This window comes from Xiphophorus maculatus, chromosome 17, assembly GCF_002775205.1.
Source record: "Xiphophorus maculatus strain JP 163 A chromosome 17, X_maculatus-5.0-male, whole genome shotgun sequence".
NCBI classification, from domain to species: Eukaryota; Metazoa; Chordata; class Actinopteri; order Cyprinodontiformes; family Poeciliidae; genus Xiphophorus; species Xiphophorus maculatus.
The window spans coordinates 1,906,553-1,919,323 of record NC_036459.1 but is presented as its reverse complement, the minus strand read 5'-3'; the positions used below and the strand labels follow the sequence as shown (position 1 = coordinate 1,919,323).

At 48.3% G+C, this 12,771-nt stretch overlaps 1 protein-coding gene across 1 annotated transcript; it reads right to left on the bottom strand.

Moving 5' to 3' along the window:
* Positions 1-263: 263 nt before the first annotated feature.
* tbc1d30 (TBC1 domain family member 30) lies at positions 264-11,074 on the bottom strand. The gene is made up of 16 exons (XM_023349976.1): positions 10,374-11,074; positions 8,874-9,038; positions 7,219-7,280; positions 6,352-6,417; positions 5,999-6,124; positions 5,412-5,597; positions 5,270-5,339; positions 3,995-4,093; positions 3,749-3,917; positions 3,570-3,675; positions 3,375-3,493; positions 3,145-3,284; positions 2,392-2,601; positions 2,234-2,320; positions 831-1,490; positions 264-701 (listed from the first exon to the last, which is right to left on the bottom strand). The coding sequence occupies exons 1-16, from the start codon at positions 10,792-10,794 to the stop codon at positions 496-498; spliced, it is 2,892 nt and encodes a 963-aa protein (XP_023205744.1). The 5' UTR covers positions 10,795-11,074; the 3' UTR covers positions 264-495.
* Between the last annotated feature and the right edge of the window lie 1,697 nt (positions 11,075-12,771).

Here is a 12,771-nt window from a genome sequence, read left to right as displayed (position 1 = left end):
AAACTGTCAGAACCACCCTGATTGGATTCTGGAGGCTTTGCTTCAGATCACAACTTATTCTACCACTTTTTCCTTATACTAAGCTTTCCATCAATATGATTGGCTGAAGACGAAGAACAAGATGCTAAAGCAGCAGAAGATCAGAGGGCTGGATCCAACCATATTAATGGAAAGCTTAGTGGAAGGAAAAAGTGGTTCAGTTGTTTAATCTGAGGTCAGAGAACTGGTTCAGATCTTTGAGAACAGAAGAAACGAGCCACAGCTGAATGTTTCCTTTCATTCTTTCATTACGACAGATGGAGACGGTACATTCTGGGTTTCTACAGAACCAGAACAGAGTGATAGGAAACAAGCAGAAGGTTCTGGAGGATGTCGGGTCAGGATGCTTTTGGGTCTCCATCCATCCTGTGCAGATAAATACTTGGCATAGAAATGTTTTATGGCTGTAGTGCAAACCGGGGAATACTGCAGCCCGGTTCCGACCCGCTGAGCTCTTCACCGCCGGCCCGTGGCCCCGGCAGCGCTGCTCCGGTTCAGGCTGCGGCTCAGCTGGGGGAAGTGGACCGTGGGGGTTCTGGATGTCGGCCCGTAAAGGCCCAGGTTCCGAGCCGCCAGAGACTTCCTGGGCTGCTTGATGGATGGAAACGGAGAGAAGAGAGGCTGGCGGGGAGCCGAGGAAGAGGAGGGAGGAAGAGGAGGACTGAGTGAGGAAGGAAGAGGAGAAGCAGAACCGGGGGAGGAAGAGGAGGGGGCAAGAGGAGAACTGGGGGAGGACGAGGAGGGGGGAAGAGGAGAACCGGGGGAGGAAGAGGAGGGAGGAAGAGGAGGACCGGGGAAGGAAGAGGAGGGAGGAAGAGGAGGACCGGGGAAGGAAGAGGAGGAAGGAAGAGGAGGACTGAGTGAGGAAGAGGAGGGAGGTAGAGGAGAACCGGGGGAGGAAGATGATGTTGAAGGTTCTGCATCAGGTCCATCAGAACCGGCTGAGTCTGGTTCTCCGGGTCGGTCTGAGTCTGGAGGAGGAAGAGGAGCTGCAGCTCTCCTCGCCTCTTCATCAGGTTCTGGTTCTGGATCGGTATGGGAGTTGTGGGTCGCTTGGTTCTCCAGGTCCAGGGAGTCCAGCCGGACCTCCACCTCCTCCACCTTCACCTCCTCTTCACATCCTGACTCCCCTTCCTCTTCATCATCTTCATCATCATCATCCTCCCTCACCTCGGAGTCTCGGACCCCAATCCGGGCCCGGACCCGGGCCGGGTTCCTGCGGTGCTGCCGAGCGTGGTTCCGCCCCGGAGAGCCTCTGCGGCTGCCCGGGGAGCCGGTGCTGCTGGAGCCGCGGCGCCGCCTGCAGGGCGAACCGGGTACCGGCGGGCCGGCCGACCCGGGCCGGAAGGTTCTGGACGGGCCGCGGGGCTTCCGGCCCAGCAGCAGGTGGTTGATGACGGCGCTGGACGGGTTGAGCTGCGAGGCCAAAACCTGCGTGGCAGGACATTTATCTGAGGAGAAGAAGAAGAAAAGATGGCAGTGAGTGAAAACAGGCTGCAGCCAGCAGAGGGCGCCACAGGAGGACCAATCAGATCCCAGAACCGGCTGGAGGAAGGATGTTAGCAGCTGGTTAGTTAAAGCAGGAAGTACCGGGTCAGAAACTTCTGCCTCTACTGAACGTCCATCAGAACCAAGAGGTTCCGCTGCTCGCCAAGTCGGCCATTTTTACTCAGGACCAGGATGAGCTGACATCCAGTAGCGACGTTCGTTTCCACCAACCAGAACTTCATCGAAAAGTTGATTCATTTCAGCGACTTTAAGTAAAATTCTGTTATTTGATGATTCTGGAGCGTTCAGAGAATCGGAACCAAATATCAGATCAATAATCAATCCGTTCAGTTCTGGTCTGGGCTGATTACTGCGTCAATGCAGACCAGCCCAGGTTACCATGGTGATTAAAGCAGGTACTGGTACCGTTAGCGGCTAACGTGACTGGAAGCTTCACAGTCCTTAATGTTTGTTCAGGTATATTTTCCATCACATTTCTTCCCTCCACTCAACTTTCCATGCATATGTCTGGAGCAGCTTCTTCATGAAATCATTTTTAGATTTTTATTGTTCTGCTGGAATAAATCAACGTTTGGATGAGGATCCAGTTCCTGAACAGAAACAGGAAGTCACTCCAACACTTCCTGTTTCCTAAAGTGTCGCCCCGCCACCAGTCTGAGCCGTTCTGCCGTTTGGACCCGAGTACCGTGAGCTTCCGGGTCAGAACCGCTGCCGGGTTTGTTGAGACGGTCCTGCAGAACCCCAGGACTAATGGCCATGCCGGGTCTGGGTCCTACGAGTCACACAGTGCAGTTAAACTATGCACTTCCTGTCGGGGCGTCCGGGTCGGCGGCGCCGCCTCACCTGTGCGGATGCAGAGCTGCATGGCCTGCTGCTGCTGCCGCCGCTTGATGCGGCCATATTGCTTCTTCAGCGCCGTGATGTCGGTGCTCATCCGCTCCAACATCATGCTGTTGACGGCCGCCTGATGCTCCGCACGACCACTTCCTGTGGCGGCTCCGCCCACGGCGCCCGGGCTCAGCTCGGCGATGCTGCCCTGCTCGACTCGCTGGTCTAGAAGAACACGACAGACAGACGGCCTCAGGTATCGACTGTACATGCACACCACACTTTTCAGATTCTTTTCACAGAAAACGTTGATATAGATTCATTCTGCTCCATTTCTGCTGTTTGTCACATACACTGTAAAAAGTATTTTTGGTGAAGTTTTTAATGCACTTAAATAAAACTAATTTACAAACTTTGAAGTTATCAGCTGGTTCAAGTCAATAATGTAATATTGATGAAAAATTATTAGTTTTTCATCAATATTATTTTATTCATTTATAACATGAGAAAAATATTAGAAGAGAAATGATCTTCCAATGGAACTAAAACAGTTTGATCAACAGATTAACTTAAACCAGCTTTTAATCCAGGTTTACTGACAGTAGAAACTAAACCAGTAACAAACCAGTAATACTCAGTAAGATTTTTTTTTTTTTGCAGTGTAAAAACATTAAAGAGTAAAGGTGTTAGGGACTGAAAAGGTTTTTGGTCCAATTGTTTCTGTCTGGAGGTACCGGGTCAGCACTGGTCTGTGGTTGTCATGCCAACCTTTGAGGTGTTTCTGGTATCTCTGCAGCTCAGGGGCCAGCAGGCCGCCCAGGGGCCCCAAGCAGCCCAGGGCCGCCGCCACAGAGTCGTCATCGTCCACATCGGCGTCTTCCTCACTGTCCCAACCGGACGGACCGCTACTGGAGGACAGAACTGGGTCAGGATGGAGGAAGACTTAAATGACACCAGGAAGGAACGGCTGGCCGACGTGGTCTCCATGGAAACGGTACCTTGCGTTGACCTTGGTGTTGACCTTGGCTGCGGTGGGGAACGGCGTGATGTTGTAGGTGTATTTCTCTCTGAGCTCGGCCAGCTGGGGGAACGGGAACGGCGCCATGGAGTAAACGTCCTGCAGAGCAAACAGAGCCTCAGCTGCAGGCCACGCCCCCGGCTGCAGGCCACGCCCCTCCTGATGCTGCCACTACCTGCATGAGCTGCGCCGGGTGCAGCAGGTTCTGCTCCAGCATCTCCTGGGTCAGGCCGCCCATGGTGCTGTAGAATTCGTCCGCCGTCTGGCAGTCCTCGATCCTCCTGGAGACGAGACACACACAGGTTCAGCTGGGCTCCCCCGGCCCCTGACCCCTGGTCCTGCAGCTCCACTCACTCCCCCAGCCGCTCCCAGATGGCCAGCGCCGCCCGGAACAGAACCTCGGACCCCTCGAAGAACACCGAGTCCCAGATCTTGAGGACGGTCGGCGCCGGTAGGCAGGTGGCGAACATGGTGAGGAACCACTGCATGGTGAAGACGTTGGTGAGCGGCGGCTCGTAGCTGCCTGCAGGACAGGAGGCTCCTTCATCCTGATTCACCATGACGACCCCCATGATGATGATGGTGATGATGATGACTTACCTCCAGCCTCCCGATTGGCCGCTTTCTGCAGGTGATGAAGGTGCTGAGACAGTCGGGGCAGCTTGAGCCGCAGCAGGTCCCGGAACACCGCCATGTCCACTGGAGACAGGAAGACACATCCTCAGCACTACTGAAGGCCTGCTGCCCCTCCCCCACCCACTGCTGCACGCTGCCGGCCAGCTGCCTGCAACACGCCTCCTACCTCTGTGGCTCACCAAGTAAGTTGTCTAGTTTCACGACACTTGAAATAGGGCAAAACTAACTTTAAGATATAGGAGCTCATTTCGCTTAGAACAAGACAATTAATCAAAATGGTCGCAATGGTTGTAATGTATGTAAGATATGTATGAACTAAAACTGGAAGTAGCCATTAGCCACAGCTAACCAGAAAGTTAGATTCACCAACTACTCAGGCGTTCAATATCAATTTTGAGCTCTGCTAACGCTAAACACATTAAAATATTATCGGAAGTTAACTCAAAACCGCTAAACACACTAAAAAAATGGACGTTAACGTACAAAACCATTTGCAAAAGCCGTCACTAAGTTACTAAATAAAAAAATTGTAAAAGCTAACAATAAAAAATTGGACGCTAAAGCACAAAATTAGCAAAAGTCAGAAAACATTAAAAAAAAGAAGCCAAAGCTTAGTCCTTGACCAGGCAGTCACAGGTTCGATTCCCGCCCGGTGACCTTTGCTGCATGTTTTCCCTCTCTCATTACTTTCCTAACATAACACTTTCACATAAAGGCAGCTAGAGCCAAAAGAACATTTTAAAAAAGCCAAAGCTAACCCTAAACTGCTACAGACAAATAAATTAGAGAGTCAACGTAAAAAAAAAAACATTAGTAAACTAGTAATCACATAAAAAATGTGCAGAAGCTAACTAAACCGCTAAATCCAAACAACTGAAAAATAATTTGTAGAAGCTATTGCTAAACCTCTAAACACGTTACATTTAGCATAAGCTAACACTGAACCACTTAACACAAAACGAAAGAAGATAGCACTAAACAAATAAATAGCGGAAGCTAACGCTAACCATTAAGACGCCTCCTTTCCTCCCTGTTGACTGGTGTGAGATTCACACAGAAAGTTTCTGATTTTGCTTCATATTATCATGAAGTTGTATGAATTTGACGACTAAAACATGATGTGACAAAGTTAATCCAAGTTATGATATGTGGAACATTTTATGGCAATAATTGTTTAGTAGGTCTAAAAACGGCAGCCATGTTGTAACATGGCGGTTTCAGACATGAAGCCGGGTTTACCTGATAGCGCTCGCAGGTTGTTGGCAAAGTAGCTCTCTGGCAGAACCTTGTCGATCAGGTAGATCATCACCTAAAACCCAAACAGCAGAACCAGGTGAGGTTCTGGAGAACCTTCCAGGTGGCTGACCCGTCACCCACTCACCTTCAGCGCGTCGCTCTCGTTTCCTTCAGTCACCTCCAGGATGAGAGCGGCCAGCACGTTGAAGCCCTGGCAGTAACCCACCGACTTGTTCCAGCGGGCGTAGGCCAGCAGAACCCGCTTCAGAACCACCCGGTCCTGCTCCCCCTCCTGGCCGCAGTAAGAACTGCAGCCGGTGCGATGCAGATCCTGCAGCAGAGAGGGAAGAGTAAACACAGGAGCGGACTTTGATCCTCTCACCCGTTTCCATGACGACACCATCCCAGCTGCTGCCGGTTCTGTTTATGTGATTTTACCTGCATGGAAAGGGAACCAGGAATAAAACCAAGAATTTCCTCCAATCAGAACGTTGCTTTCTGACAGGAAGTGACACAAACGAGTCCAGGAAGGTCAACATGTCTCCCAGTCAGAAGGAAACTGGAGATCAGATTCAGATATTCATTTAGCATGAAAACGTAGAGCTGTAGAAAGTTCTCCTGGTCCATGAAGCTCAATGAGACCCGCAAACATCAGTTCACCTGGAATCGACCTATCAGACACTAACTGACTCCCCTCCTCGGCCAATCAGATCACAGATAAAGTCTGGTTACCTTGACGATCTGGATGCCCAGGGAGTCGTCGTCCGGGTTGCTGCGCTCGTTGAAGGTGAAGCGAAGCGTTTTGTCCCAGTCGATGGAGATGCTGTGGAGGTAGCGGTCCGCTAGCGTTAGCCAAACCTGCAACGACACGCCACAGTGAACCAGAACCTCCAGAACCAGTAGAACCTTCAGAACCTCTCTGGGTTCTGAAGGTCCAAACACTGAACCCTAAACTGCTCATTTATTTGAAGGTACCAGTGTGATTTTATCTCTGACCAACGTGAGCTGAAGGTTCTCCATCATGCTGATCTCTGACTGACGTCACAACAATAACAATAACTGATGATGATGATGATGATGCGTACCTTCTTCCTCCACTCCCTCGGTATCCCGGTGGGAAGCCGCGCCACAGCTTTCAGCGCATCGTACCACTGAGGAACAGAGACGCAACACTTAATGTCCTTTATTCACTGTATGTAAACTTCTGGTTCCTATAAGGAAAACTCGTTCAGAAGTAAGTACACCCCACAGCTAATAGAAAACTTCTCATCTTCATCCTCCGCTGAAGAAAGTATCCCCACAGCATGATGCTGCCACCACCATGTTTCACGGTGAGTTCAGCCCAGACCAGCTGGTTTCGACAGGGACTCTTCATCATTCCTCTGTGTGGAGCTGCTAGCATTAGCATCACTTCTAATCAGTATTATTATGATTTTAACCTTATAGAATAAACTAAATAAAAAACATTTTAAAATGCTGCACTGAAAAAAACTCTAAATCCTACCAAGTCATTTTGGCCAAGTGTAAATACCTGAACTACCTTCCAGCAGATATAGGAGCTTAAATTAAGTCAATAAGTTCTTCATATTGATGAGAAACTGTTTCCCCCCAATTTATAAATGAAATAATCCATCAATATGAAGGAACTATTAACCTAAATTAAGCTCCTATATCTTTACATTTCGTCTATTTCAAGTTACATTTATCTAATATAAGATATTTACACTAGAAACAAAACCAAAAATACTTCTGTGAAATGTTTTTGCAGCATGTCATTATTTAACTATTAACTACAGAAGCAGCAGAAAACAGGAAGATATTAACTATTCTCTTTCTGTATAAATAAATCGTTTTTCCATGTTTAAGAGCATTTAGTGTGTATTATTTAATGTTGTTGGTGCCCTGGCCCCCCAGCTCTCAGATGCCTGGGGCCGGCCCTGGGTGGCCCTCACCTGCTGGAAGCCGTTGTTTCCCAGCGACGGCTCGATGGTGAACTTCAGCCTGGTGTCAACACCTGGAAACAAACAGGAGCCTGAGCACCACAGCTTCTACCGGATCAGAACCGGCTTAAAAATCAACTTTCACACAGAAAAGTTCCATCAGGACTTCAGGATCAACAGAACCGAGTCGGAATTAAAGTCACATCTCCAGCTTTTTCATCTTTTTATGAATTAGGATCATCTGATCCCAAAGGTCCGTTTTCGCTGTCCACTTCCGGTGGTGCTGATTCGGTCCCGAACCGCTAAACACCGACAGGAAGTGAACTGGACCCGAACCGAATAGGGAAAACTTTCCTACCGTACCAGACCAAACCGAACCCGTTTCCTCCAACCGGAACCTTTCTAACTATTATTATTCTGTTAGAAAATCCCGTTTGACCTGCTTGGTCCGGTTCGGTTCGGCTCCCCTGCGCCATTCCGCTCCAGCGCCGGTTCGTTGCGCGGCTTCTGGGGGGGATTACCGGGGAGAACCCGCCCACTTCCCGCCGGTACCGGATTATATTCCCACCCGGGACAGCGCCCACCGAGATTACAGCGGCGGGACTACACCGGAAGCGCTTTACAATTACAGAAAAATACAAAATAAAAGCCGGCAGAGAGAAAGGAAGGAAACTGAATCTTAAACCAGACGGATCAGATTCATTTACAGAGAAATGTTTCATTTCTTCAAAATCTAGAATTATGACATTTAAATGTTCTGATTTCAATCTAAATTATATTTTGGTGTTGGAGATTAAACCTAAAAATAAACAGAGCAAAATGTCCGAATGAACTCAGAATAATTAAACATTAAGCAGGAGGTCCATGCGGAGTGGCGGTCGGAACCGCAGGTCCAGACCTGGTTCCAGGGTGCAGAGCAGCCGCGGGGCGCTGCGGGAGATCCCGTTGCGTTTCCGCAGGACGCTGCTGATGATGCCGCCGACCCCCGCCGGGCCCTGCGGCCGCTGCCGGCCGGCCGCCCGGGGCCTCCTGCCGGCGGGGAGCCGCTCCTGCCTCATCCCGGAAACAGGCCGCTCCGACCGGACTCTGCGCTCATCGCCTTACGAACCGCAGCCCATCCGGAACCGAGCCGAGCCGAACTGTTCAAGCCGGTTCAGGTTCTGAAGCGCTGCTTCCGGACTAACAGGAACCAAGTCCAAACAACCTGCCGGTACCGGTACCGAAGAGCATCTGATGAGATGAGGAGGAAGTGGTGGATGCTGCTGATGCTGCGCTCTTCCTCCTCTTCCTCCGCTCTGACGTCACCAGGAGGCGGCGCAGGGACGGAGGACAGAGGAGCTAAAGGAGGACCGGTCCGGTACGGTCCATAAAGTTCGACAGTAAAACTGGATCTAATGTTTATCAGAAAGGAAACAATGAGATTATTACGGATTATTTTTTTCCTGCAGAATCACGTTATGAACTCAGCTCTTAGTTTTAGTTCTGGTTTCAAACTTTCTGAGAAAATGTTGGTTCATGAGCCGGTACCGGTTCCGGACCTGCGGTCCGAATCAAAACGATCATCTACAAAATGAGCTTTTATGTCTGCAGAAATGTGCAGGTCTTTGAAGTGGTTGGAATAATTAGCAGAACTTCATGGACCCAAACAGAAACGGTTCTGGTCTTACGTCTCTTCTGGGACACGGCCTGGAGGCACGCCGTGATGACGTCATAGTTCTTCTGGCGCTTGTGGACCAGCCGGTCCCGCCTCTTCAGCTGCCGCAGCAGCTTGGTGGACTGCAGGCCGGAGCGGTGCTTCACCTCCTGGATGATGGAGCGCAGCTCCTGCAGGTCTGACAGGAGAAGAGCAGCACAGCGGGTCAGAACCAGGACCGGAACCCGATTCAGAACCAGAATCACAACCAGAACCAGAATCACAACCAGAACTTGATTCAACACCTTGGCAGTTGGTAGCACTGTTGCCTTGCAGCAAGAAGGTTCTGGGTTCGATTCCCGGCCGGGGTCTTTCTGCATGGCGTTTGAATATTCTCCCTGTGCATGCGTGGGTTCTCTCCGGGTACTCCGGCTTCCTCCCACAGTCCAAAAACATGACCGTCAGGTTAATTGGTCTCTCTAAATTCTCCCTAGGTGTGTGTGTGTGTGTGTGTGTGTGTGTGTGTGTGTGTGTGTGTGTGTGTGTGTGTGTGTGTGTGTGTGTGTGTGTGTGTGCATGGTTGTATGTGTCTGTGTTGCCCTGCGACAGACTGGCGACCTGTCCAGGTGACCCCGCCTCTCGCCCGGAACGTAGCTGGAGAGGCAGCAGCTCCTCCCGACCCCATTAGGAACAAAGGGTGAACAGAAAATGGATGGATGGACTTTTCCTCCCGTTTTGCTCAAACAGAACCGGGTCAGCGGGTCTGATCTGAGCGTGTGGTCAGTGATCTTTCCGTCTCAATCTGCGCATTACAGCAGAAAACATGAAGTTCATTAAACTAATTATAATATTCATAATATTTTCAGTTTCTGTAAAAGAGGAAACTTTGAAGTTTAGCTGCTGAAAGCAGAGCAGCAGGAAAACACCAGAACCGTTATCGGACCGTTTCCTTTTCCTGACTCTGCATTGTTCAGCAGGCAGAGTGTGTGTCTGTGTGTGGGTGTGTGGGTGTGCTCTCTGTGTGTGTGGGTGTGCTCTCTGTGTGTGTGTGTGTGCTCTCTGTGTGTGTGTGTAGGGCAAACACATCCTGCCGCTGCATGCCAGGCGAAACTCCAAGGCGACGACCCATCAGCTCCACTAACCAGGAAATAACTAAACAGCTCAACATTATTATAGTTATCGAGTTATAGTTAAGTTCATATTGCGGAGCTTTAGCAGCATCCAGCCTGCAGGGGGCGCTCTTCTTTCTGAACTCCTTTTTCAGACTAAATAATTATTATATTGCCTCATTAGTTTAATCCCTCCCTCTCATTGTGCATGTATGTTTAGTTGATGTCACTCTGAGATGTTTCAGGTCTTATTTTTAGTTCACAAAACACCGAATTTTGTCTGATTTCACTTTAATCATTCATGTATTAAACCCACTTCATTACTTTCTGCAGTTTCAGCTTCAGTACCGGGTTCTGGTCGGACACAGGCAGCAGACCCTTCCGGGCCGCGCAGGGCCCGCCAGCCCCCGCCCGGCCCCGCTCACCTTTCTGGGCCAGGTATGTCATCTGCAGCCGCCGGGTGTGCCGCTCCTGCAGCTCCTGCAGGAAGCCGCAGCCGGAGCTGCTGCGGGCCGGCAGGGTGTCGGAGCCGGAGCCGGTGGAGCTGTCCCAGCTGTCCGCGGTGCGCCGCCCGCCGCCGCCGCTGAACGCGTCGTAGAGCTCCACCAGCAGACAGTCCACGATGGAGCTGCGTGGGGCCGCGGGCTCCGGGTCCCGCAGCTCCGCCAGACGTGGTGAAGGTGAGGATGAGGATGATGATGTGTCATTGTGGATCCACTGCTGGAAGCCGCAGAAATCCTCCGCGGAGTGGCTGAACACGCCGCTCTCCTCCTCGGAGCCCACGCTGCGATCACATATGTTCACTTCCAGAAGTTCCTCCCGGCTCGGTTCGAGCCTCGCTGCCATGTTTCCGGCCGCTGGACCGGTTCCGATCCGGAGCGGGTTTATCAGCGGAGTGGAAGTTTGTCTGAGTCCGTGGAAGACTCCACGGCTCCCCACGGCAGGTGGGCCGGTCCCGCCGCTCCCGCTGCCTGCCTCCGGGTTCCGGGCAGGACTTCCCGGATCCCCCCTCTCTAACGGAACAATGGACCGGTCCAAAGCGACTCCTGAGCGACGGACAAACTTTCTGCTGCTCCACAGGCAGGTGCAACAGGTGTTCCTGTCAGCCAATCAGAAACAAGCCGAAAATGATCGACCAATCAGCTTCCTGTGGTGAGCAGCCAGCTGAGCAGGAAGTACCAGGATGTTTTTCACTTTGCTTAAAGTTTATGAAACTTTTCAGACTTTAACACGTAGTTTTATTAATTAAGTAAATGTTTAATAATTTAAAATTAGAATAAAATCCTTTACTCTCCATCGGTGATTCAGATGTAACAGCAGATCACAGAATGTAGATTCACACAAAGATTTTAAAAAATAAAATAAAATTGATAAAAACAGAATTAAGAATAAAGTACTTATAACTTAATTACTGCGTAGTTATGAAAACAGCGAAGTGCAAATGAGTTAAAAATGTAGCATTTAATTCAATTTAAGTTTTATTTCTACAGTTCACAACACATTTCTCCAGACTTTTTACAGTAACTTATGTCAATTCAATAATAATACATTCCAACTGATCATCAAACAGTAAGCTCAGTTAATTCATTTCAAAGTTTAAAAAGTCTAAGCAGCAGAGCATCGAGTCACTTCCAACAAAAAGTAATAAATTTTGGAATCATAAATAACCTAAAAGAGGAAAACATGAATCTGATTTAATGTCAGATAGAAGAAAATGGAAATATACTATTTATAAATTATTTTTATTGTCTTTATTGCTCAAAACTCTGAAAGCTTGATGTTTTACTTTTTACATTTACATTTCCAAACTATTTTAAAAGTCATTAAAGAATAAAAAGTAAAATAATATAAATAATCAGCAATAAACAAAATAATAAGACATAATAAAGTTGATTAAATGGATAAATAAACCTGAGTTTTCCTCCTGGTCATCTTAGACTGAAAATAAAAAGTACACCCTCCGGGTCCGGGGTTCACTTTCTTTCATCAGTTTTTCCTTTTTATCTTTGTTTCATTAAAACATGACGCTGCTTTAATGACATGTGGATCAGGTAATCATCCACTAATGTAAATATTAACACGCTGTCCCGGCGCGTAGCGCCCCTGCTGGATGGATGCGGAACATGACGTGATTTTCATGGAGGATTTCCATCCGGATCCGGACCAGATTCTGGTTCTGGACCAGATTCTGGTTCTGGACCTGATTATGAGGCTGCAGGTCAGATAAAAACGAACTCTGCGATAAAAGACAAAAGTTCCTGAAAGACTGAAGGACTTCCAACTTTAAATGAACTAAAACTGATTAGTAACCGAGTCCTGATTTTATATATCCGCTCCATTTTTCAGCTCAACTTGAGGAGACTGACGGCGTGTAAAGCTTCATTGGGTTTATTTTTACAAGCCCATTAAATGAAACGCCTTACAGATTTTGCGGTATATTTTATGTTATCTTAGTCAATTTTATACGGTGTCGATTTTGTTCAACTTCATTGATTGAAAAGAGGAACTTAAAGAGGAAGCAGATTTAGTTTCGTAAGTAAATCAAGACGTAGAAACAACAGAGGAAGCAGATCAAATGACTAGGATTCAGTCTTATTTTTAATTATTATATTTAGGAGTTTTGTGTGAGTGTCCAACAAGGTTCAAAGTTAAAATAGAAATTTCTTCTTATTTATAAATCTCACTATTAATGATTTCTGTATCCATGGTTTTAAAATTAGTCAATTTATTATTTTACATTTATCCATTTCCCTATTATTTATCTTACTTAATATTTCTGTTTCATTCAATATTAATATATCAAGACTTTTATTTTGCACAACC

Coding starts and splice junctions, on each gene's coding strand:
- tbc1d30 (XM_023349976.1), bottom strand. CDS start 10,794: ATGGCAGCGAGGCTCGAACCGAGCCGGGAGGAACTTCTGGAAGTGAAC. Junction 9,039..10,373: donor GACATACCTGGCCCAGAAAG/GTGAGCGGGGCC, acceptor TTCTCCTGTCAG/ACCTGCAGGAGCTGCGCTCC. Junction 2,602..3,144: donor ATACCAGAAACACCTCAAAG/GTTGGCATGACA, acceptor GTGTTCTTCTAG/ACCAGCGAGTCGAGCAGGGC.